The sequence below is a fragment of the Pongo abelii genome, chromosome 7 (genome assembly GCF_028885655.2).
Source record: "Pongo abelii isolate AG06213 chromosome 7, NHGRI_mPonAbe1-v2.0_pri, whole genome shotgun sequence".
NCBI lineage: Eukaryota > Metazoa > Chordata > Mammalia > Primates > Hominidae > Pongo > Pongo abelii.
The window spans coordinates 32,636,910-32,663,870 of record NC_071992.2 but is presented as its reverse complement, the minus strand read 5'-3'; the positions used below and the strand labels follow the sequence as shown (position 1 = coordinate 32,663,870).

The 26,961-nt window shown below is 41.0% G+C and overlaps 1 protein-coding gene across 2 annotated transcripts; it reads left to right on the top strand.

The window, feature by feature from the left end:
* PPP2CB (protein phosphatase 2 catalytic subunit beta) lies at positions 1–26,961 on the top strand. 2 transcript variants are annotated; one of them, XM_054561409.2, is made up of 7 exons: positions 1–124; positions 13,191–13,400; positions 15,192–15,365; positions 18,659–18,748; positions 18,859–19,020; positions 21,422–21,540; positions 26,266–26,961. In XM_054561409.2, the coding sequence occupies exons 2-7, from the start codon at positions 13,284–13,286 to the stop codon at positions 26,336–26,338; spliced, it is 735 nt and encodes a 244-aa protein (XP_054417384.1). In that variant the 5' UTR covers positions 1–124; positions 13,191–13,283; the 3' UTR covers positions 26,339–26,961. The 2 variants fall into 2 exon arrangements, with proteins under 2 accessions (XP_054417384.1, XP_002819017.2); XM_002818971.6 differs by having other exon boundaries at positions 92–590.

Below are 26,961 nucleotides of genomic sequence, written 5' to 3'. Positions count from 1 at the left end.
CGTGTCCCGGCGGCGCCGCCGCCTGCTCGCCTTTTCCCGGCGGAAATGCCCGAGCGATGACGAAAACCCGGAGGGAGGGGAGAGAAAGAGCGAGAGAAGGGGAAAGATAAGTCGGGAGAGGCAGGTAGGCGTGAGGCGGGCCTGAAGAGGCAGCGCGCGGCCTTCGTCCGGCGAGAGCTAGGCCGAGGACCCGCGCCGCGCTCCCCGGCCCCTCCCGGCGTCGTTCACCGACTCCCGCGGCGCGCGGCCGGGCGGGGAAGGGCGGGCGGGGGTCTCCTCCAGGCCGCGCTCTCGGAGCCGCCTGCTGGGCTTGGGCGGGGCGCGGGGCCCGCGGCCGCCCTCCCCGGCTCAGTCCTCCCCCTGTGGGATCTGGCGACGGCGGCGGAGGGAGAGGGGAGCGGCGCCCGGGCCGGGGCCGGGGGCGGGTGGGGAGGGGGGAGGGCGGCGGCCGGGCCGGGGCTCGGAATCCGCATCGGGATCGGGCCGCCATGGAAGACAAGGCGTTCACCAAGGAGCTGGACCAGTGGGTCGAGCAGCTGAACGAGTGTAAGCAGCTGAACGAGAACCAAGTGCGGACGCTGTGCGAGAAGGTGAGGGCGCCGCGGGGGCGAGTGCGGGAGCGCGGGGCTGGGACGGGCCGCCGCTTTCCTGCCCGCCCCGGTCCCGTCCGCCCCTGGCCCGGCGCGGCCCACCGGGGGCCTGCGGGGCTGTGGGTCCGGCTCCGGCGTCCACCCAGGCGGCCGGCCCAGCGGTTCAGGGCCCGGGGCGTTGGGCTGCCCTCGCCTGCCCCCTCTGCCTCCGCCTCACGCCCCCGGCCGGCCGCCCAGATCGCGGACGTGGGGGAGCTCGGGTGCGGACAGGCGGGGAAACGTAGCCCCCTGAGCGAAGCCGGAGGTTGGTCCGGGTCGCCTGCGCTCCACTGGGGAGTTCCTGCCACTCTAGCATTTCCCGAGTGGACTAGCGAGAGCGGCGTCCGAAAAGGACCATTTTCAGACCAGTTTCTGAAAATGCACCTAAAATTAACCAGAATGTCGTGCATGTTAATGAACTTGTTAATAAATGCAGAATTTTTGTCAGGTGAACGGGGCACCTCAGAAATCACTAACTCAAGCCGGGCGTGGTGGCTCACACCTGTGACCACAGCTACTCGGGAGGCTGAAGCGGGAGGACTGCTTGAGCCCAGGAGTTAGAGACCAGCCTGGGCAACATAGTGAGGCCCCGTCTCTACAAAAAAAAAAAAATTTTTTTTAATTAGCAGGGCGTGACGGTGGGTGCTTGTAATCCCAGCTATTTGGGAGGCTGAGGCGGGAGGATCGCTTGAGCCCAGGAGGTGGAGGCTGATTGCAGTGAGCCGAGATCGCGCCACTGCACTCTGGCCTGGGCGACAGAGCAAAAAAAAAAAAAATCACTGATGCTTGAATGTGTCAAGTGTTTGTTTGCGGAGAGGTAGGCGTGATGGCCAACTGTGATTTTTAAAATAGAGGTTGACTTTGGTGGAAACAGATGGTGACTGGTCTTTGTGTTGAGTGGCTTTTGGAAGTAAAGTGTTGATTTTCAGAAATGAGAGCTGGTCTTAAGTTTGGGAACAGTGTTTGCTGGAAATGATAAGTGGGATGTGTGTTTTCATGCACGATAGCACTTTGCAGAAAGTTATTTTTGTTTTTAATATATATGAAGTTTTTTTCCAAAGAATAATAAAACATGCTGGTGATCAATTCGTTCTTGTACATCGTGAGTGTGTGATCTTCACTTTGTAAATTGTGTACCCATTGTTTTCTTAACCCCTGGATTTATTTCGATCTCTCCATCTTTAAAGTCTAGAGTTGTCCACATTCATCCTTTACAAGGTGGACTAAATAATTTTCATGTATTTTTATGTTAAAAATTCTCACTTGAAGTCCATGAAGAAGTAACGATGTTATTTTAAGCAGTAATCTATAAAGTTTTCTTAACCGTAGTGTTTAGAAGTCATGATGTGGCAGAAGTGCACTGGAGAAGGAAAGATTTTGTTATTCTGATTTTAGGGTACTCTTAAAATCATGAAATTTACTTAGAAAAGGAGCACTAATAGTTGGTGTTAAGTTACAATAATATTTTTAACGGGTGTAATGTTGGCCGGGGCCTTTGTGTATTAAGTAACTATTTGTTAACACAGGAGGATTTATTTTTGTAAATAGAAGTGCCAAGGAAGTGGTATTTTTCTCTTTCTGAAACAAACTGCTTACTTGTGGCTTCAGTTGACATTCGTTTTTATTGTGATAACCTGTAATTTCATGAGTCTTAAAATTTATGCCTTAAACATCTCTCTCCAGCTCTAATGCGAAGTGAAATGTACGGGTTTGAAATGAGCTGAGTCAGTTAACCTGACTATGAGCATCAGAATACAGACTTGAAGTTATGGGCAAAGTGTTAGTTGAATCAGTTTTTCCCGTTGACTTTCTTTTTTTGTTTTATTTTTGTTTTGAGACAGAGGCTCAGTCTGTCGCCCAGACTGGAGCGCAGTGGTGCCATCTCTATTCACTGCAACCTCCACCTCCTGGGTTCAAGGGATCCTTCTGCCTCAGCCTCCCGAGTAACTGGGATTACAGGTGCACGCAGCCTTGCACTGCTAATTTTTGTGTTTTTAGTGGAGATGGGGTTTTGCCATGCTGGCCAGGCTGGTCTAGAACTCCTGGCCTCGAGTGATCCCTCAGCCTTCCAGAGTGCTGGGATTACAGGCGCGAGCCTCGTGCACAGCCCCTATTGACTTTCTAATAATTTTAAGATGAACTTCTAGAGAAGAATATTGTACCACTGCTGTACTTTGAAATAATCACACCGGAGTGTCAACGATCACTTGAGGAAGCTTTCTGTATTTGTCAAGAGAGATTATTTTTACTTCGGCTCCTAAATAAATCAGACTAACAGTTCCTAGGACTTCACAGGTATATTTAAGATTATCTCTTGTATCTTACTAGCCTTTTTTTTTTTGGGGGGACGCAGTCTTGGTGTGTCAGTCAGGCTGGAGTGCAGTGGGGCAATCACCGCTCACTGCAACCTAGACTTCTGGGGCACAAGGGACCCTCCCACTTCAGCCTCTCAAGTAGCTGGGACCACAGGCATGTGTCACGACACCGGGATAATTTTTGTATTTTTTTGTATGGGGGTCTCACCATGTTGCCCAGGCTGGTCTCGAACTCTCGGGCTCAAGTGATCCTCCTGCCTTGGCCTCCCAAAGTGCAGGGATTGCAAGAGTGAGCCACCACTCCTAGCCCATTTTTTTCTTTGAATATTTGTACTTACCCACAAAACATGAATTTGTTAGTGAAATTCATTCATCTTTGTTCTCTACCCCCATTGATGGAGTTGCCAATGGGATGGAAAAGTGTGATAATACTCATTTCTCTCTACTCTTTTGGAGCCGTGCTTAGTTTTGCAGCCCTCTTCTGGCAGCTATGACCTAGCTTTGTGGTTTGTGTGTATGTGTATATATACACATATATGTTTTCTGACCTTAGTTTCTAGTTCCATTTTATATCCCTACCCCATCCTCCTTGTTGATACATAACAAGTGTAGCGTTCATCCTGTCTTAGTTCCAGTCCTGCTTCACAGCTTGCTAGCTGTCAGTCTTTCTGCACCTCTGATTCCTTATGACACAGATAATATGTACCAATCCTCCAGGGTTGGTTGTGAGTGCTAAGATACTATTCATTGGCCGGGCACAGTGGCTCACGCCTGTAATCCCAGCGTTTTGGGAGGCCGATGCAGGTAGATCACTTGAGGCCAGGAGTTCGAGACCAGCCTGGCCAACATGGCAAAATCCTGCCTCTACTAAAAAAAAAAAAAAAAAAATACAAAAATTAGCTGGGCTTAGTGTTGCACTCCCAGCTACTTCGAAGGCTGAGACACAAGAATCCCTAGGAGGCAGAGGTTACAGTGAGCAGTGATCATACCACTGCACTCCAGCCTGGGTGACAGAGTGCGGTTTTCTCAAAAAAAAAAAAAAAAAACAAAAAAAAAAAACTGTCCATGTAAAGTCCTAATGAGAAGTCAGCACTCAGTGAATGTTAAAATAAAGGAAGGCTGAAAGTTTTAATCTTAAGTGTCACCCATTTTCTTTTGTAAGAAATGCAAAATAGATAGATGTGCCAATATGCCTTTTCTGTGGTAAATGTACTTCAAAGGAGATTTTTTTTATATAGTGGCTATAGAACCCTGAAAAGTAGTGGTCCCTGTTATGTGAACCACACAGTACTGGAATTAATAGCAGTTGTGTGAAGTATCTTTACTCCTGACTTGGTCTGCTTAATACTTGCCCTACCTTTCTAGGGCAAGAGTAGCAGGCATGTAGAAAGAAAATATGAGAAAAATAAAAAGTCAAACCTAATTATATAAACTATATTTAATTCCTTGTGATTCAATTTTTGGGTTTTTTAAAAATACCATTTTTTTTATTCTATTGGGAATACTATTCTATAGAAAGTTACATCGTGTGTTGGTGGTTTTTCCTTAAATTTCTATTCTAATTCAGATTGCCTAAAAACTGAAGGAGTCGGCTGGGCATGGTGGCTCACCCCTGTAATCCTAGCACTTTGGGAGGTCGAGGTGGGTGGATTGTCTGAGCTCAGGAGTTCAAGACTAGCCTGGGCAACATGGTAAAACCCTATCTCTACTAAAATACAAAAAATTAGCCGGGCGTGGCGGTGTGTGCCTGTAGTCCCAGCTACTTGGGAGGCTGAGGCAGGAGAATCGCTTGAACCCAGGAGGCAGAAGTTGCAGTGAGCCGAGATCGCCACAGCATTCCAGTCTGGGCGACAGAGCGAGACTCCGTCTCCAAAAAAAGAAAGCTGAAGGAGTCCACTGAAATCAAGACCAGAGTAGTACTAGTAAAGGCCTATTTTGAGGTAGTAGCAAAAATAAAATCTATCCTAGTGCCAGTGGGTGAATGACTACAAAAAATAAAGAGTATGAATGGTATGGTGTGTCTGGCTTCCAAGGTTAATTTCTGCCTAGTGAAAAATTGTTTGCATAAAATAGCAAGGCATGCCTTCTGAGAAGACTAGCTCTTAACACTAGCTTAAATTAGCAATCCAGCTTTTGAAGCTAACTGTGAATTTGACTCCTCTTATGTGTGCAGAGAAATTGCTTCTGTGATTCATTCCTGCATCAGCAGTATGCAGTTATTTTAGAAGATTGTGTGCCTAGAGAGCCAGGCTGGCACTGCTCAGGACACTCTGTGACTAGAACTATATTTAACTGTTGTCTCAGAAAGAGTAAAAATTTTAAGCTCTTTGACCTGTTAAATTTTATAACTGAAGAACCTTGGTGATGATTCTTTAGGTGGGGAGGGAAATTCAGCCAATGTATGCGCTGGCAGATCTTTATTCTGATGATTATAAAGTACCTATTGAGAAAAATGTGGAGTCTTATGTAGAAGTATAAATATGTAAATTTTATATTGAACTGATGGAAATGTTTCTGAGTCCTGGCGTTAGCCTTGAAATAAGCAGAAATATCTTTAGGATATGACTTCATTCCTAATGTGAAATAGTATGCTTGTTCCTGAATACCCAAAACCATCTTAATGAAGATTAGATCCTGGTAAAAATGAGTGATTTTTGTGAATTGAGAAAATTTTTTTAGATTACTTTCTGTAATTGATTACAGCTTAAAAAATAAAAATAGTGGTCTTGACAGGCAAAATGCCTAACTGGTACTTCCATTTTTAATTTCCCTCGAACAAAAATTAGTGCCAGCTTTGGTGGTCCATTGATAAAATCTAAAATGCACTGATAAAATAGCTCCTTTCTTACTATAATGAAGAATGGCATGATTACAGTGAAACAGAGGGTCAAGACCCAATTCTAATGACTGAACAAATCATTTGTTTTCCTTGCTAAGCCAGCCTCTTAGTGGACAGGTAAAGAAATTAAACCAAACTGGACTAGCATGAACTATTGCTAATGGCGGGAAAGTGGACTTTGTTACATTTCTCTAGTTTATATATGACCTGTCAAATTGTATACCTAAGTAGATAAAGTGAAGATATTTGCAATGTAAAATTTCTTTTCATTGCCTGCTTTTATTTGCCATGTGTGCCTTTTATTCTTATTTGAAGATCTAGCAGAAATTTTTCTTCACAGTCTTTTTTCTTCAGTACAAATGTTACAAAAGACTTGGTGAATGAAGCCCTTCCTTGGTAAAAGGAAACGAAAATGCCAGAAATTGAATTAATGGAATTATTAATTAATGAATTAATTGGAATTAATGCTTAATTTATTTTCCTAGATTGTTTTCTGAATGTAGTTTTTTCTAAGAAGAATGATATTAAAATTACAGAGACAATCTGTGTGAGAAATCTGAGTCTGTGTTAAATAGAAATTTTTTATTGTTTTGAACTGATTTCCTTCAAGTAAGTGTAATGAAATGTAAACCTAATCCAGATTGTTTAAAGAAACTTGTATGAAGACATCTTTTCTTCCTTAATGACCAAATGTGATCTAATAGTTCCGGTATGTTACTTTTCAACTCTAAATTTCATTAATAATCATATTAACGGCCGGGCATGGTGGTTCGCACCTGTAATCCCAGCACTTTGGGAGGCAGAGGCAGGCGGATCACTAGGTCAGGAGATCCAGACCATCCTGGCTAACATGGTGAAACCCCGTCTCCACTAAAAATACAAAAAAAAAAAAAAAAAATTAGCTAGGCGTGGTGGCGGGCACCTGTAGGCCCAGCTACTCGGGAGGCTGAGGCAGGAGGATGGCGTGAACCCAGGAGGCAGAGCTTACAGTGAGCCGAGATCGCACCACTGCATTCCAGCCTGGGCGACAGAGGGAGACTCCATCTCAAAAAAAATCATATTAACCCTGGGAAGGAGTTCTGTGTATTACAGATTGCGTTTCCTTTCTGGAGAATGGGAGAGCTCAAGCGCTCAAGCTTAGAACTGGTTTGCTGTTGTGTCCTTTGTAATTTAGAAATATTTATCATCATTCCTTGTAAACTGTTTTTTGACTGAGATACTTTCATGATCAAATGAATTAAAAGACAATCCTGAGGTGCAACCTGAGATTCCTGACTTGTGTTATAATAGCATCATGTTACACCAGAAATGTGCGAGACTCCATTGGAGATCTATTAAGTGAATATTTTATACAAAGACAATCGTTTTTATATTGAGACTGGGATACAGTGGTGAATTTAAGTGTTCTCACCTATTCAATCTTAGAAAAAAGCTTATTTGAATTAACTTTTTAGCATAATTGGATTTTTTTTAAATATGCAGGATACAGTGTGTAGGCTGTAGTTTAATTTTGCTCAAAATCCCTTTTATTTATTTATTTATTTTTTTTGAGATGGACTCTCTCTCTCTGTCTGTCATCCAGGCTGGAGTGCAGTGATGCCATCTCGGTTCACTGCAAGCTCCGCCTCCCGGGTTCATGCCATTCTCCTGCCCCAGCCTCCCAAGTAGCTGGGACTACAGGCGCCCACCACCACTCCCGGCTAATTTTTTGTATTTTTAATAGAGATGGAGTTTCACCATGTGAGCCAGGATGGTCTCGGATCTCCTGACCTCGTGACCTGCCTGCCTCGGCCTCCCAAAGTGCTGGGATTGCAGGCGTGAGCCACTGCGCCCAGCTCAAAATCCCATCTTATAGAGAGGGAAATAATTAAGTTTCATCTTCCTTTAAAAGAGTTCCGCATGATATTTATGTCCTGGATGATGAGGGCTCAGAATTGGTTCAGTGTATCCTCCACTTGGCTTGAGTAGCAAAAGAGGCGCTTGTTCCTGTGGGCAGTGAAGAAGAAAGGAGAGGATTGGTTGACAGAATGCTGCCACTGTGTATTTATCCCATACATTCAACAGATTTTAGTTGAACCACTATGTACCAGACTGTTCAAAGTGCTAGAGATTCAGCTGTGAAGAGGGGACACGATTAACGAACACCAGGCAGTGATTCTTGCTGGCAAGAAAAAGCAGAAGATGGGGACAGTGATGGGCTTGAATTCAAGAGACTCTTTTTTTTTTTTTTTTTTTTAATAGGGTGGTCATAGAAAACCTTCCAAATTCTTTATAATGTGGTTTACTTTTGTAATTAAAAAGGATTTTGCAAGAGTTAGAAGGCACAGTCCCTAACACTGTTCTCACCTCTGACACCGTCTTCAAAAGTTTAGTCATGATGTACCTTCAGAACAGCAGACAAATAAAAAGTAAAGTTTAGTGAACTATAAATTACAGGGAACACTCCCTAGGACTGCCTCACTTTTGGCACCAATTACAAGTTCCGTGGGTTCCGAAAACCACTCTTAGGTTCAGTGATTCACAGGAATGACTCACAGAACTCACTTAAAGCTGTTACACTCATGATTATGGTTTATTACAGGGAATGAATACAATTTAAAGTAAGCCAAGGGAAAAGACTCATAAGGGCAGAGTACAAGAGGGGCTGACATCTGTGGTGCCCAGTCCTCCAGAGACCAAACTGATAATGGGATCGCTCAAAGTCCGCATCATAAGTCACATTGTTAACGGTCCGCAGGTCAGAGCCCCCAGGCAGAGATACTCTTTACCAAGCAGGAAATTCCAGGGGCAAAGGCCAGACCTCTCCTCGGATGAGGTTAATTCTTCACTATACAGATTTTTATTCCATAGCAAATTCTGAGGGACGAGAACCTTAATAAAAATAAATGGCAGTACCAAAAGACATGAAGAAAACAAGGCTAGATTTATCAGAATTGTGGAGTGTGTGCAACGTGAGGGATTTTTCCAGTTGAGTTGGCATATTCTTTTTTTGTTTCAAGTTTGTATTTTGTCAGCCAGGCACGGTAGCTTATGCCTGTAATCTCAGCACTTTAGGAGGCCGAGGCAGGTGGATCACAAGGTCAGGGGTTTGAGACCAGTCTGGCCAACATAGTGAAACCCCATCTCTACTAAAAATACAGAAATTAGCCGGGTGTGGTAGCACGCGCCTGTAATCCCAGCTACTCAGGAGGCTAAGGCAGGAGAATCACTTGAATCCAGGAGGCGGAGGTTGCAGTGAGCTGAGATGGAGATCGCGCGACTGCACTCCAGCCTGGACGACAGAGCAGGACTCCGTCTCAAAAAAAAAAAAAGGCATTTTGTCTTTTCTTGGTTGTATAAATTCTTTGAAATTAAAAGTTAGCCATTTAAAAATGTTTAAGATATTATTTTCTACTTTGTGATATGTGTGTATAATTTTTACTGTGCAAGTTTTAGCATTTTTATATAGTCTGATTGTCCATCTTTTCCTTAAACTTTAAGCGCACATAAGAATCACTTGGGAAAGAAATAGGAAATTCAGATTCCTTGACTCCATTCCAGAGACTGATTGACTATGTCTTGGGCAGGTCCAGGAAGCTGCTTTTTTTTTGTTGTTGGTTTTTTTTTGTTTTTTTTTTTTTAATGGCAGAATGTTACTGTCGCCTAGGCTGAAGTACAGTAACATGATCATAGCTCACTGCAGCCTTGTGCTCCTGGACTCAAGCTATCTTCACGCCTCAGTCTCCTGAGTAGCTGAGACTACAGGAATACACGACCACACCTGGCTTTTTTTTCTCATTTTTTTTTTAGAGACAGGGTCTCCTCGTGTTGTCCAAGGTGATTTTGAACTCCTGGACTCAAGTGATCCTTCTGCCTCAGCCTCCCAAAGTGCTGGGATTACAGGTGTGAGCCACTGCCCCCGGCCTCCTTTGTGCTTTCAGTGTCATGAAATACCTGTATTTGTCAAGAAGATTAAGACCATGTCTTAAGAAAAAACAAAAGCTAGTAAGATACAAGAGATAATCTTAAATATACCTATAAAGTCCTAGGAACTGTTCGTCTGATTTATTTAGGAGCCGAAGTAAAAGTGATCTTTCCTGACAAATACAGAAAGAGATTTTTGCTAGCATCACTTCTTCCAAAACCATTTTCCTCATTTATGCAATAAGTTTGGATTTTCACTTCTTTATGTCACTAAGTTTCTGCATGTTGCTAAGTTCCTGGCTGCATATTTGGAGTCTCTCCAACAGCAGCATTGTCAGCATTCCCACAGTCGGTTCTTCTGTGTACTTTTGATTTGAATTTCATTTCCAGGGTTATGTCTTGTGTGTTTGGCTTCTCTCTTTTAGCATAATATTTCCAAGATTCCTCCATATTGTAGCATGTATCTGGACTTCGTTCCTTTTTATGGCTAAATAAAATTCCATTGTGTGGATATAACACTGTAGTGGTTTTTATAATTACTGCCATCTGGAATTTGTTTTGAAGTTTAAGAAGCCAGGTTTTTTCCGTTTGAAAAAGTAATACAGAATTTGTTTTTTAAAATTTTGAGCATTGGCCAGTCACAGTGGCTCAGACCTGTAATCTCAGCACTTTGGGAGGCTGAGGTGGGAGGACTGCTTGAGCCCAGGAGTTTGAGGCTGCAGTGAGCTGTGTTCACACCACTGCACTCCAGCCTGGGCAACAGAGCGAGACCCTGTCTCAAAAAAAGTTTGTGCAAGCACCTCAGAAAGGAAGGAAAGCAAATGCACTCTACCCACCATCCCTGTCTACTGCCCTCCTACCTCCCAGACAACCATTATGTTTCTGTATATAATCTCCTCAGCATGTTCTTCATATGCAAAAAATAGGTGGTGTGCAGAATGTTTGTAGTGTATTGGGAGCTGTTTTGTGGAATAAACGTGGCTTCTGGTAAAATTATTGTTTAATTTGTGATCTCAGGAAAAGAAACTGAAGGGTATAAAGGCCTTAAGATTACACAATTAGATTAAAACTGAAGAGAACCCATGTTTTCTGGAAGACTTCAGTGCATATAATCTCATTCTAATTAATTACAGGCAAGGAGAATAAAGTATGGGCTACATTGTCCATAACTCTTGGGAATCCTACCAGGCTATAAGCAGAAAAGGCATTTGTAGAAGAATACATGGTAGTCTAGAATCAAAAAAGCTGGAGAACCAAGCATGAGCATTTTGCAGAAATTAAGGGAGGTTAGAGGTGCAGTCAGAATCATACCTTAGAAATGTTTTAGAACACTGGAGAGAACACTTCTGTTGGAATAGAACTTGCCATTGTCCCTGCTCTTTAGAGTTACTTCAAATTAAGAGTCTGGGCTGGGTGCATCTAGTTGGCATAAAGTAATCTGGGGCTAGAGTAACTTTGTGATTCCTACAGTGTGTGTACAAACTATTGTGTGTTTTGAAAATCGCTACAGGTTGAGTATCCCTCAACTCAGTGTTAAAGTCTGTTGACAAAAATGCAGAGTAGCAGGAAATACAGTGAAACTCAAAATCCATGTTTTTAAATACTCTTCAGATTATCAAATCACTGAAGAGGCAGAGAACTGTCTGTCCCTAAAATTGTGCTCTCTCCCACCAGTCTAAGCTGTCATCTGCTTTTACTTTAAGCTTTATCCTGTTTGACTTTTTTTTTTTTTTTTTTTTTTTCTGTGACTGAGTTTTGCTCTGTCGCCCAGGCTGGAGTGCAGTGGCACGATCTTGGCTCACTGCACACTCCGCCTCCCGGGTTCGTCATAGTCTCCTGCCTCAGCCTCCCGAGTAGCTGGGGCTACAGGCGCCCGCCACCACGCTGGGCTAGTTTTTTGTATTTTTAGTAGAGATGGGGTTTCACTGTGTTAGCCAGGATGGTCTCAATCTCCTGACCTCATGATCCACCTGTCTCAGCCTCCCAAAGTGCTGGGATTACAGGCGTGAGCCACCGCGCCTGGCCCTGTTTGACTTTTATTGTGCTGTGTTGTTGCCTTTTTTTTCTTTTGTCTCACTCTCACCCGGGGTTAACTGCAAAGTGGTGCGACCATGGCTCACTGCAGCCTTGAACTCCCCAGCTCAAGCTGTCTTCCCACCCCACCCCACCCTCCTAAGTATCTGGGACTATAGGCACACACCACCATGCCCAGCTATTTTTTTAATTTTTTATAGAGACCAGAGGTCTCACTGTGTTGCCCAGCCTGGTCTCAAACTCCTGGATTCAAGCTATCCTCCCCCTACAGCCTCCTAAAGTGCTGGGAGCCACCGCGCCCGGCTGCCCTGTGTTTTAGCTATGCTAGCCATCCGGTTGTTTCTTCCTCTCGGTTTGCATTCTGTATTAGTCCCAGTTCTCATCTCTTACCTTTCGTGGTTTTCTGTTTCTAATTTGTCATGGACCTGGAAACTTGGTAAATAGCTTGTTGGAATTTTGCAGATAACAGTAGGCCCAGAATAAAGCCTGAGAGTCTCTTCTGGTGGGTTAGGTACATTTTTATGATGTCTGTTTTGTTACTTCAGAGGCTTTTAAATTTTTCTTCTGATTCTGGGGTCTTTTGCTATTAGGCAGAGAAGCCAGATCAATGAGCCATTAGTGAACTTTGATATAGTCAGAACATTTCATTTGCCAGTGTTTAAGCATAAATTCTGTACTTCAGGGCCACCTAATGATATTTTCTAACTTAATTCTATAAATATAGAATAATTGGAATAAAGAAATTCAAGGTTGGCCTATGAATTGGTTTAAGAATGTTTGTTTACACAAGAATTTGCATAACTTGTGACTTTTTTCTTTCATTGACCTTTTTAAACTTGTGAATAATAAGATTATTCTTTTTAAAACACAGACCTTCTGCCTTGAAGATTTGCCTATTCTGGACATTTCATGTAAATGGAATTGTACATTATGTGATCATTTGTGACTGACTTCTTGCACTTACCATAATGTCTTCAAAGTTGTAGCATGTATTAGTACTTCATTTCTTCATGGCTGAGTAACTATTCCATTGTATGAATATGTTATGTCCATTCATCGGTTGATCAATATCTGGTGGTTTCTACTTTTTGGCTGTTATTAATAATGCTGCCATGAACATGTATAAACTGGATTTCATTTCTCTTGAGTATATACCTAGGAGTGGAACTGCTGGATTACACAGTAATTTTAGGATTAACTTTGGAGGAACTGCCAGACAGTTTTCCACAGCAGCTGCACCATTTTGCATTTCCACCAGCAGTGTATGAGAGTTCCAATTTATCCACGTTTGCAACACTTATTAGCTGTCTTTTTTATTATAACCTTTCTAGTGAAGTGTTATCTCGTTGTTTGGTTTTCACATATGCTTTTATAAGGCACATTTCAAGTGTTTTTTTCCCCAAATTTTCTTTTAATAGATAAGAAATGATTGTTTTAACTTTGTAATTGTTGATTTCACTTTTCTAACAGGCAAAGGAAATTTTAACAAAAGAATCAAATGTGCAAGAGGTTCGTTGCCCTGTTACTGTCTGTGGAGATGTGCATGGTCAATTTCATGATCTTATGGAACTCTTTAGAATTGGTGGAAAATCACCAGATACAAACTACTTATTCATGGGTGACTATGTAGACAGAGGATATTATTCAGTGGAGACTGTGACTCTTCTTGTAGCATTAAAGGTACGATTATTGAAATTCAATTTTTTTTTCAAGATTTAAACCAGGCAAAAGGCAAGAATGACAGTATTGCATATCATCTGTTTTATGGTCTGTTCAGTTTATAGCCCCTTAAAATAATAATTGGTTTTACATCTTTTTAAAGGAGAGGTGAAAAAGATAACTTCTGTGTATTCCCGGTAAATGTATCATTCTCTCAAGTAGTCCATAGCTGAAGTCTTGGAATCATATTTGACTTTATCACTTATCCGTTATATTGAGTCAATAGACAAGTCTTTTTAAATCCTTGCTTTGAAAAGTGTTGTTCCTGTCTCTTTCTATTTTCACACAGTTTATCACTTCACAATTCAATTGTTGCAATAGCTTAGTAACTAATATTTCTGCCTCCAAGATCTGATCCCCCCCAAATCCACCTGGCATACGCTGGCTGATGAAATCTCTTATTTAACACTTTTATATTGCTACTTCCTGTTGATTGCCTGTTGCCCATAGAATCAAATTCAAACTCCTTGCCTGGCCTTCTATAGTCTAGTCTGAATTTTTGCCTGCCAGCGGTTGGTAGCATAAACTCTGGCTCAAATCAAAGTTTCTTCTTATTCAGTGCTCTGGACTCTGTTTATTTCCATATTCGATTTCCCCCACGAGGTTACTCTGTCCCTGATTTCTTACCTTTCTGCCAAGACTCAGCTCAGGTCTCACTTCTTCCATGTAACCTTCAACCATTTTAACCTTATTCCTTCTGCTCTAAATTACTATGAGGAAACTTATTCTCCCAGCCCTTATTTATGCTGCAAAAGTGGCTTATTGCCTTCTATTACTTATTTTACATATCTCCTTAGTGAGGTTAGTCCCTCAACAGCAGAAGCCATATATTACACAGTCATGGGTCACTTAACTACAGGCATACATTCTGAGAAATGTGCCATTAGGTGATTTTGTCATCTTTGGAACTTATACAAACCTAGGTGGTATAGCCTACGGCACACGAAGGCTATATGGTATTGTCTCTTGCTCCAGCCAACATCGTACATGTAATCTGTTAACAAAAACGCTGCCCAGCACATGACTGTACTTGTGTAGACCTGGCATCTGGCTTTATAGCACCAGACTTACGTTAGACACATAACGGATGCTTAGTAAAATATGTATGAATTGAATTACATACTTGCAGCTTTTTGCTTAATTTGCAGAATCCAATGCTTTTTCGTATTTCTTATCAGACGCATTCCTAACTAAATAGTCGCTTATGTTTTTTAATAGAAAGGAAACTATTAATACATTTGAAATCTTGCCCAGTTTTGTCAGGGGCCTGTTTTTGTGTTATTATTGGCAAATCCAATCTTCCTGTGGGAAATAAAAATTGAAAAGGGAAGAAGTTAATATGTAAAGGAGTTTGTCTCAGCTTCAAACCTGTGATTTTCACTACTCATTCAGCAGTAAGAAGTCATAGTGTTCTAGAAAGATTTAGGAAAGTAATAATAATTTGATAATGATGAAGATAATAGAAGCAAAGTATCAGATACAAGTTTGTTATAGTAATATAAATATTAGTTAAAGGTTCTGTTGAGGGTTGTCGAAACATGATGAAAAAGGATGATTATAATAAACATGTCAAATGTTAACCAGTAAGACCTGGTTATGAATAAGCAAGTTTTTTATTTTGAAACTGAAATTAACATTTAATATACTGGTGGCCAAAAGCGCCATGTTTAAAAATGGGTCAGAGACTAATGTACTTCACATGACACTAGTAAAAATGTGATTTTACTATGGGTTTTACTCCTTTTCTTCCAGGTGCGTTATCCAGAACGCATTACAATATTGAGAGGAAATCACGAAAGCAGACAGATTACCCAAGTATATGGCTTTTATGATGAATGTCTGCGAAAGTATGGGAATGCCAACGTTTGGAAATATTTTACAGATCTCTTTGATTATCTTCCACTTACAGCTTTAGTAGATGGACAGGTATGTATGTGTGTGCTTACATCTTGGGAGGAGGTAAATGAAGGCAGAGACTGACTATTGGTAAGCTAGGGTCTAGATTCATATGACCTGTGTTTCTGCATCTCCTTGGCCTTTTCCTCCTCCTTCCCTTATACTTAAAATTTCAAAGCAGGGAAGTGAATAAGTTTCACATACATTTGGACCAGCAAATTTTCCTGTTGTTCTCAGATATGTATGTAAATCTTTTAACCAAAGAATATGCTGTGCTTTTTAAGATATCGATAAACATTATAAATAAATGTTTAAGACACTGATGTATAGTACTAGCAAAGCAAGATGTTATTTAAAACTATCTCTGCATATACACACAGTGTCTGCTGGTTACCATGAATAACTTTTCATTTCTATTTTCATGGTAATTGCAAATGTTATATTGTGTATTACACCTTCCCTGAGAAGTGAATGCTTGGCAGGGCACAGTGGCTAGTACTTTGGGAAGCCAAGGCAAGAGGACTGCTTGAGTTCAGGGGTTCAAGACCAGCCTGGGCAATGTAGTGAGACCCTGTCTCTACAAAAAAAAAATTTAAAAATTAGCTAGGCACAGTGGTGCGTGCTTGTGGTCTAGCTACTCAGGAAGCTAGAGGTGAGAGGATCTCTTCAGCCCAGGAAGTTAAGGCTGCAATGAGCCATGATCACAGCACTGTGCTCCAGCCTGGGCAACAGCAAAACCCCATCTCAAAGAACAAAAAAAGAAAATAGAAGCAAATGCTATTTCTGCATTTGCTGTAACAAGTAGTGCAGACATGTCATGAAACATTCAAAAGTATAAGAAGAAATTATGCAAATTTCCTCTTTCAATTTCTAGAGATAATCACTGTAAGCATGAACTGATTTAAATATAACACAAAAGCCAGGCAAGGTGGCTCATACCTGTAATCCCAGCACTTTGGGAGGCCGAGGTGGGTGGATCACCTGAGGTAGGGAGTTCGAGACCAGCCTGGCCAACATGGTGAAACCCCATCTCTACTAAAAATACAAAAATTAGCCGGGGATGGCAGTGCGTGCCTGTAGTCACAGTCCCAGCTACTTGAGAGGCTGAGGCAGGAGAATCACTTGAACCTGAGAGAGACAGAGGTTGCAGTGAGCCAAGATCATATCACGGCACTCCAGCTTGGGTGACAAAGTGACACTCCGTCTCAAAAAATAAAATAAATAAATATAAAACATATAATAAAACTCCATAATTCTTAAATTATAAAAGCCCAGAGTTGTCAAGAATGTAATAAATTCTCTCTTAGACTGCTTGTGGGAATATAATTTGGTTATAACTTTCCCTGTGTAATCCTGATGGTCTTTTTTCTCAGCCATGATTTTGGACACTGCCGTGATTAATTTGAAAAGACGATACTTTGCCTGGACTTGTTAAAAGAAAGTGTGAATTTAAAAGATGTTAAATTTTAATTAAGGTTGTTTTTAATTGTTTTGAAGCAACATAGTCTTCATTAATAATAAAATTGCTGGACAATGATTTTTAAAAGACAGCCTGTCAGTTTCAATGAAGTATCTAGTTTTTAAAATGGGTGCGTTAGTAGAGCTTTTATATATTTTTCCCTTCCTCCTTCCTTCCTCTCTTTCTGAAAAGTTACTAGAAAATAAATAATAGTGAACAAAACTGATCTAGAAGAAAAGATGGAAGGCACATAAAACACTAGGAATGAAATAAGGCATAATTATAACTGTGCAGGAGCTCGTGTATCACAAGAACAGGTGCAGCTTTAGTGCACTAAATTTGAAAAGCTGAATGAAGCTTACTATAGTAAAATACCAGTTATTAAAATTGGCTTGCAGAAATTCGCCCAATATAAGTAAACTACCAATAGCAACCAGGTGTAAATAGTTTTATAGGCTAATTCTACCAAACCTTTAAGGAACATATAATTTCTGTGTTCTAGAACTTGGGAAAAGATGGGGGAGAGTTCAAAACTCACACCGTATGCCTAGTATTACCTCAATGCCAAACCAGACGTGGCACACACACAAAAATAAAATCAGACCAAAATCATTTGGGAAAAAAATTCCTATATTTATGATTCAAAACTCAGTTATTTTATAAAATAATAATAGTAAGTGGATAAAGAAACACTGGTTATACCATCAGCTAAACATTAGAAACCTTCTCATCAGGCCAGGTGAGGTGGCTCATGCCTGTAATCCCAGCACTTTGGGAGGCCAAGGCGGACGGATCACCTGAGGTTGGGAGTTCAAGACCAGCCTGGCCAACATGGAGAAACCCCGTCTCTACTAAAAACACAAAATTAGCCAGGCATGGTGGCACATGCCTGTAAACCCAGGTACTCAGGAGGCTCAGGCAGGAGAATTGCTTGAACCTGGAAGGCGGAGGTTGCGGTGAGCCGAGATCACGCCATTGCACTGGGCAACAAGAGCGAAACTCCATCTCAAAAAAAAAAAAAAAAAAAATCAAAATCAGAAAGAAAATGCTTGTTAAAACTTGTGTTATTCTCTCTGATTCAGAATACCTAGAGCATGGACTTGAAACTAGGTAGTTTACAAAAAACAAAACAGAAAACATTTGTATTATTCCATTTTATTTTAGAAGTCCTGGCCACTTCTGTTCTTTATTGCACCAAGCAATAAAAAGAATTAAAAGGTATAAACATTGAGAAGAAAAAACAAAAATATTTTTGCAAATGACTTGATTATGTACTTAGAAAATATGAAGGAAGGAACTGAAAATTTATTGTAGCCAGTAACAGGAATCAGAGTGTTTGCTGTAACAGAAACAAAAAATTGTATATAACAGCAATAACCAACAGAAGCTGTAATGACAGCTGGGTAAGGTGGCATGCACCTGAAATCCTAGCTTCTCAGGAGGCTGAGGCAGGAGGATTGCTTGGGCCCAGGAGTTCATGGCTGCATTGCACAGTGATCATGGCTGTGAATAGCCACTGCTCTCCATCCTCAGCAGCACAGCAAGACTCCATCTCTACAGAAAGAAAAGAAAGGAGGGAAGTGGGGAGGGAGAAAAAAAAGAAAGAAAGAAATTTAATGGTAGGTACCAAGGATGGAGATACCATTGACCAGAGAAAAGGAAGGGAGGGAGGGAGGGAAAAAAAAAAAGAAATTTAATGGTGGGTCCCCAAGGATGGGGATACCATTGACCAGAGAAGGGGTAAAGAAGAAAAAAAGATGGACAAAATATGTTTAAATGTTGGCACTATAACTATTCTTTACTCTTTGTTAACTGTTAGGAGTTAGTAGAACAAATACGTTCTCTTTTGTTAATTCATATACAGATATTCTGCCTCCATGGTGGCCTGTCTCCATCCATAGACACACTGGATCATATAAGAGCCCTGGATCGCTTACAGGAAGTTCCACATGAGGTAAACTTAATTTAAAAAGGAAGAAAGGAAAAGAAAATACAACCACATTTTGAGGACGATAAAGTTTGACTGATAATAATTTGTAACATGTACTTATTTTTCTTGGCCAGGGCCCAATGTGTGATCTGTTATGGTCAGATCCAGATGATCGTGGTGGATGGGGTATTTCACCACGTGGTGCTGGCTACACATTTGGACAAGACATTTCTGAAACCTTTAACCATGCCAATGGTCTCACACTGGTTTCTCGTGCCCACCAGCTTGTAATGGAGGTATGTACTTTCCTGACAGAATGATCTTTATTTCAGATTAGTATATACTTCTGTAATAAGGCATTATGACTTAACTAAGAAACATTCCTCACCATTTATTACCTAGGTGAAAAGAGAAAAAACTTGCTGGTTTTAGCAGGTAGGGAAAGCACTAGTAGACCAGAGCAGAATTATAACTCATTTTTGAAACTGAGACTTAGAAAAAAGTTACAAAAATAGTACCCCAAAATTCCCTGTGTGCTTCATTCAAATTCCTGACTGTAAATATTTTACTATATTTGCTTTATCATTTTGTGTCTCTCTTCCTCTTCACCCCCCATACTTTCTTCTGAACCATTTGAGTATCTGTTGCAGACAGATAACTCCTTTACTACCAACTTTCTATGTGTATTTTGTAAAATTAAGGACACGCTGTCACATAACCACTGTATAGTTATCACAGTTGGGAAATTTGTGTTCATATACTACTATTATTTAATGTGAACACTTTACTCAAATTTTGCTATTTGTCTCACTAATGTCTTTTATGGCAAAATGTAATTTTTTGTGCATGCTGTATGTGCATAATCTAATCCAAAGATTAGGTTGTGTTCATTCTACTTTGATGTGGAAATCCTCCTATTTTCATTGTTTTCCACATTCTTGACATTTTGGAAGAGTAGGAGCATTTTATCTTACAGAAATATCCCTCAGATGGGGTTTGACTGATGTTTTCCTTGCAGTTAGGGATTCAATGTATGCATTTTTGGCAGTCACGCCATAGGAAGATGGTGTGTCCTCCTCCGTGCATTATATCAAGTGGTCCTAAAATCTGCTTGTCTCAGTGCTAGTGGTGGCAACTTTAATAGCTTAGTTAAGATGATGTCTGCCAGATTTCTCCACTATAATGTTAACTGTTTTACAACTACTAAGGGAATATAAACAACATAATCCCTCCAGACCAGTAGGGAGTGGCTTCAAGATGTTAGAGAAAACTTCACCAGCCCAGTAGAAACAAGGGAGCATGATAAAAAAAACACAAATTTACATAGTAAAAATAAATTTAATTATATCAATGATTATAAGAAATAGACTAAAATTTTAGCCTGAAAGAGACTCTTAGATTGGATAAATAATCAAAATTTAGCTGTTATTTGGGATGTACCTAAAACATAAATGACTGGCTGGACAAAGTGGCTCATGCCTATAATCCCAGCACTTTGGGAGGCCAAGGTGGGAGGATCTCTTGAGTCCTGGAGTTTCAGACCAGCCTGGGTAACATAGTCAGACCTCATCTCTATTAAAAAAAAAAAGTCAAAAAATTAGCTGGGCATGGTGGCATATGTCTATTGTCCCAGCTACTCGGGAGGCTGAGGTGAGAGGGTCACTTGAGGCCAGGAGGTTGAGGCTGCAGTGAGCTGTGATCAGACCGCTGCACTCCAGCCTGGGCAAAAGAGTGAGACCTTGTCTCAAAAAAAACGAGGAAAAGAAAAAAAGACACCACAAACTAGAGGTAAGAGTTGGAAAATGGTATATTGGTATATCAAGTAGTTAATCAAAATATCAAAAATATAGCTAATAAGCTGGCATGGTGGCTCGTGCCTGTATTCCCAGCACTTTGGAAGGCTGAGGCAAGCGGATTGCTGGAGCTCAGGAGTTCGAGACCAGCCTGGGCAACATGGTGAGATCCTGTCTCTACTAAAATACAAAAAATTAACCTGGTGTGGTGGCACGCACCTGTAGTCCCAACTACTCAGGGGGCTGAGGCAAGAGAATTGCTTGAACCCAGGAGTTGGAGGTTGCAGTGAGTCTAGATCGCGCCACTGCACTCCAGCCTGGGCAACACACGTATGTATATGTGTGTATATATATACACACACACACGTATATATATACACATATACATACACTAATGAGCATGTATATATGTATACACACTATATATAATACTATAGCTAATAATATGAATGAGATAGACTCTAATAAAAGATATTATTAGAAATAAAGAGATTATTGATGAAAACTGGCCCAGTTCTCTAGGAAGAAAGTATTCTAAATTTGTATTTACCTAGTAATAGCTTCAAAATATATAAAGAAAAAATTGGCATAATTCGTGAGGGAAAATTGAGAAATTAATTATGATTGTGAGAGAAATTCAGTACACATCCTTGCCAAGATTTCAAGCATAGATAAGGCAAAACAACAATTGGCGAGCTGCATTTAACAGAATCCTAGGCCCACGAATTGCACAGTATTCTTTACAGGTACACAAACTATTAAAGATGGAGACCTTATATAGTAATATAGACGACTACATTTCCACAGAGAGTACCTGTAGTTTTTGAGTTTAGTTTTTTTTAAATGTGTCTGTGTCAAAATCATAATATTATAATGAAATAATGAATTTGTTTTTATCCTGCAGGGATACAATTGGTGTCATGATCGGAATGTGGTTACCATTTTCAGTGCACCCAATTACTGTTATCGTTGTGGGAACCAGGCTGCTATCATGGAATTAGATGACACTTTAAAATATTCCTTGTGAGTAACTGTAAATTTTAATTGTATATACTTACTTTCAGAAGGAAAATTTTAAATGTTAAAAATAGAAGTAGAAGATTTCTGTTTCTGAAATTGGATGAGGAGTATAGCAAAGCCCCTCCCCAGCAAAAACAACCATTAGCTGGAGAACATTATTTTTAAAAAATAATTTTTCAAAGCTTTTGGAAATTGTTCTAAGGGCATACAGCAGGTGGAGAAACAGTTAATTCAAGAAAACCTACTAAATCTCAGCAATAATAGCCGTAGTCTGTGGCATTTGAGCTATGACTTGCCCCCTCCAACTCCTCCCAGATCCCTCTCACAGAAACGACTACAGGCGCTCTACTCTGGGTTGGTATAGTCAGGAGGTTAAGGGATTCCCCCACTTTATCAGCTTCCAGGGTTGGGGCTTTGGTTTCACTCCCAGAGATCAGATGCCAGCATATCTCACCTCTCCTAGTCTGGAGTTACAAAAGCTCTACTCCTGGTAGACACAGTCAAGCAGGCTGAGGCCCCCTTCCCTGCCCCAGCTCCTGGGGCAGAAGCTCTGCTCCAGGCATGCATGGCAGATGAGAATGCTGGGTTTCCCAATGCTGTTACCCCAGCACCTGCTCATAAACCAGGTGGTATCACAGCCTGCACTGGCACAGAAGTTCTGCTCAGGAGGAAAGGCAGGTCACTGAAGTTCCTCAGCTCTGCCTCAGAGGATTTATCTTACTTAGGTGATGGAGAATTCCAAATCTGAGTGCTTTGTGGAAAGCAGTGGATGTCATGGTGGAAACCAATTAAGAGGGCTGTAATAGCTCCCATGATACTAGGAGCAACATACAAAAGAGCAGAGCAACATGTTGTTCAACAAATTGCACCAGGGGAAAAGCCAAGAAGAGCCCTTCTAGGATTACAGTCAGCCCTGGGGGACAAGAAGGCTGTGCACATGCACTAGCCATACCCACTCAGGAGCAGTCAGAGTAGGATGTGAGGTATTCAGATAATATTTTCAAGCCACACATAGATTGTACTGAGTTGAATAGTGTCCCCCAAAAAAATTCATGTCCACCCAGAACCTCAAAATGTGATGTTATTTGGAAATAGGATCTTTGCAGATATAATTATTAAAGATGAGATTGTACTGGATTAGGGTGGGCCTAAATCCAATTCGAATGGGATTTTAGTAAGAGGAAAAGAAACACACACGGGAGAATGCTGTGTGAAGCCAGAGATTCGAGTGATCCATCTACCAGCCAAGGATTGCCAGAGCCATCAGAAGCTAGGGAGAGGCTAGGAGGGATTTTTCCTAGAGCCTTCAGAGAGAGCGTGGTCCTCCCAGCATCTTGCTTTCAGACTTGTAGCCTCCAGAACTCTGAGAGGATAAATGCCTGTTGTATAAGCTGTACAGTTTGGTAATTTGTTACGGCAGCCCCAGGAAACGGATAAGTAGATTGATCAACAAATGGTGTAACCGTCACTGGTACGTGAGGCTTAAACACAACCTCTGATCATTGACTGAACATTCAATTACTCTGACCCAGGAGCACCTCCTAGGAAGTCAGGCTTTAAAATAAAATCACACTCATCCCTGACAGTCTGGCAGAATATGTGCATGCCCAAGGTTATACCCTCTCTGGACTGAGTGCATATGAAGATCCAACTATTAGTCCCTGGCTGAATGGGAAGCTAAAATATAAACTCCTTCAGCTTTGATAGCAATCTGCAAGTCACATAACATTTCCGGTGGTCATTAGGGTGAGCTTTAAGATCTAACTGGCCAAGGGGGCTTAAGTACAATCTTTGATCAGTAAGTGGCTTATGCCTACCCAGAGACAGCCCCTCAGTAGCCAGGCTGTGAAAGATTAACAGAAGTAAAAATGGCCAGGCACGGTGGCTCATGCCTGCAATCCCAGCACTTTGGGAGGCCTAGGTGGGCGGATCACCTGAGGTCGGGAGTTCAAGACCAGCCTGACCAACATGGAGAAACCCAGTCTCTATTAAAAATACAAAATTAGTTGGGCGTGGTGGCGCATGCCTGTAATCCCAGCTACTCGGAAGGCTGAGGCAGGAGAATCGCTTGAACCTGGGAGGCAGCGGAGATCACGCCATTGCACTCCAGCCTGGGCAACCAAAGCGAAACTCAAAAAAAAAAAAAAAAGTGAAAACATCTGAGCAGGGCCACAGGGGCTGCACACTATGAGGGAAGCAGACTTTATAGTTAGTTCAGCTAAGTCACTAAACAAAAATAATAAACCACCAAAAAGACAAGATCAGTCCCCAAGGACATGAATTCCAGAGTTACTGCAATATGTTATCTATAATGTCCAATTTTTCAACCACAGATTATAAGACATGGAAAGAACAAGGAAGTGTGACCTCTACACAAGAAAAAACTAAGCAACAGAAACTGTTTCTCTTGGATAGAACAACTAGGCAGGAGATGAAGGCAGTAGAAGACTTGAGCAACACTGTAAACTGACTGTATACCTCATGTCTATACACCACCACCCAACAACAGCAGAATACATTCCTCCCAAGTAAACATGAAACATAGTCATATGCTAGACTATAAAACATGCCTCAGGCAATTTAAGAAGATTGGATTCTTACAAAGTATATTCTCCAAACACAAGGAAATGAAATTAGAAATCATTAACATGGCTGGATGCTGTGGCTCACGCAAGTAATCCCAACACTTTGGGAAACCAAAGTAGGAGGATCACTTGAGGCCAGCCTGGGCAACATAGGGAGACCCCGTCTCTACAAAAAAATTTAAAAATTAGCCAGGTATGGTGCTAAGCACCTGTAGTCTATCTTTATACTTGAGGACCTAGAAGAAGCAGAGTAAACTAAACCTGATGTAAGCTTCTGAAAGGAGGTTTAGAGTAGAAATAAACAGTAGAAAATCATTAGAGAAAAATCAACAAAACCCAAAGTTGATGCTTTGAAAAGCTTTAACTAGACTGGCCAAGAAAAAAAGGAGTAAAGACTCACATTACCAAATCACTAGAGACCTTACTGAAATAAAAAGGATTATAAGGGAATACAATAAATAACTATATGCCAGCAAATTCAGTAACTTTGATAAAATGTACTAATTCCTAAAAAGAAACTACTGAAACTGACTCAAGAAATATGAAATCTGAATGACCTTTCAAATGTGAAAATATTGAGCCAGCATGGTGGCTCACACCTGTAAATCCCAGCTTTGGGAGGCCAAGCTGAGAGGATTGCTTGAGACTAGGAGTTTGAGACCAGCCTGGACAACATAGCAGGACCTTGTCCCTATTTAATTTAAAAGAATATAAATAAATGAGTGAAAAAGTTAAAACTCCCCACAAATAAAAGGCCAGGCCCAATTGGCTTCACTGATGAAGTCCACCAAATGTTTAAAAAAAGGAATTGGCCAGGTGCAGTGGCTCTAACCAGTAATCCTAGCACTCTGGGAAGCCAAGGCAGGCAGATTGAGCCCAGGATTCAAGATCAGCCTGGGTAACGTGGTAAAACCCTGTATCTACAAAGAATACAAAAATTAACCTGGTGTGGTGGCTCAGCCTGTAGTCTCAGCTACTCAGGAAGCTGAAGTGGGAGGATCACCTGAGCCCAGGGAGGTTGAGGCTGCAGTGAGCCATGATCACACCACTGCACTCCAGCCTGGGCAACAGAGTGAGACCCTGTCTCAAAAATAAAAACGAGTTAATGCCAGTCCTTCACAAACACTTCCAAAAAACAGAAGAGGAGGACTACTCCATTCATTCTGTCATACCTGCATTATTATCCTTGATACCAAAAGTAGACAAAGGCAAAAAAACACAGACCAGCATTTGTTACGAATACAGATACAAAATTTTTCAACATACGTACCAGCAACCTGGATCTAGCAATATGTAAAAAGATTATACACCAGGTGAGCAAGTGGGATTTATCCTAGGAATGCTAGGTTGGTTCAAAACATGAAAATCAATATAATAAACCATATTAATATCAAGGGATTAAAAAACACATGATCATCTCAATAGAGGCACAAAAATAATTGGAAAAATCCACTAGCCAGAAACACTCAAGAAAATAGTGATATTAGGCCTGGCGCGGTGGCTCACGCCTGTAATCCCAGCACTGTGGGAGGCCAAGGCGGGTGGATCATGAGGTCAAGAGATCAAGACCATCCTGGCTAACACGGTGAAACCCCGTCTCTACTAAAAAAAAATACAAAAACAAAATTAGCCGGGCATGGTAGTGGGCTCCTGTAGTCCCAGCTACTCGGGAGGCTGAGGCAGGAGAATGGTGTGAACCCAGGAGGCGGAGCTTGCAATGAGCGGAGATCGGGCCACTGCACTCCAGCCTGGGCAACAGAGCAAGACTGTGCCTCAAAAAAAAAAAAAAAAAAAAATATTATTATTAAATAATATTAAACAATTATTGTTTAATTATTTAAACTTAATATTATTTAATCTTTAATTATTTAAGCTTTTAAATAATAATAATATTTAGAAATTGTTATGCCAGGCACCAAACCAGACATTCTGTCTTCTTAAATTTTCACCATGGCCCTATGAAGCAGTTAGTTGGAATGGGAGCATCCTGCAGTGATTTGCCCATGGCCATTCCAGCCATAAGTGATGTAGTCATGGTGGGAAAGCAGGACTGCCTGTTTCTACTACAGTGTCTTGTTCTTTATTCATTTGTTTGCTTTGCAAAGTCAAATCCTTTATTTGCTTCCTTTTTTGCCATTTACAGCCTTCAATTTGACCCAGCGCCTCGTCGTGGCGAGCCTCATGTTACACGGCGCACCCCAGACTACTTCCTATAAATTTCTCCTGGGAAACCTGCCTTTGTATGTGGAAGTATACCTGGCTTTTTAAGATATATGTATTTAAAAACAAAAAGCAACAGTAATCTATGTGTTTCTGTAACAAATTGGGATCTGTCTTGGCATTAAACCACATCATGGACCAAATGTGCCATACTAATGATGAGCATTTAGCACAATTTGAGACTGAAATTTAGTACACTATGTTCTAGATAGTTCAGTCTAACAGTTTGCCTGCTGTATTTATAGTAACCATTTTCCTCTGGACTGTTCAAGCAAAAAAGGTAACTAACTGCTTCATCTCCTTTTGCGCTTATTTGGAAATTTTAGTTATAGTGTTTAACTGGCATGGATTAATAGAGTTGGAGTTTTATTTTTAAGAAAAATTCACAAGCTAACTTCCACTAATCCATTATCCTTTATTTTATTGAAATGTATAATTAACTTAACTGAAGAAAAGGTTCTTCTTGGGAGTATGTTGTCATAACATTTAAAGAGATTTCCCTTCATTTAAACTAAATTACTGTTTTATGTTGATCTACATATTTCTGTATATTTGTCATGACAGTGCTTGCATCCTATTTGGTGTACTCAGCAAATAAACTTTTCATTTTAAACAAAAA

Excerpts from the sequence above, each read along its gene's own strand:
- PPP2CB (XM_002818971.6), top strand. The coding sequence starts at position 489 with ATGGAAGACAAGGCGTTCACCAAGGAGCTGGACCAGTGGGTCGAGCAG. Across the intron at positions 591-13,190 it reads TGCGGACGCTGTGCGAGAAG|GCAAAGGAAATTTTAACAAA; the intron begins GTGAGGGCGCCG and ends CTTTTCTAACAG. Across the intron at positions 19,021-21,421 it reads CCCACCAGCTTGTAATGGAG|GGATACAATTGGTGTCATGA; the intron begins GTATGTACTTTC and ends TTTATCCTGCAG.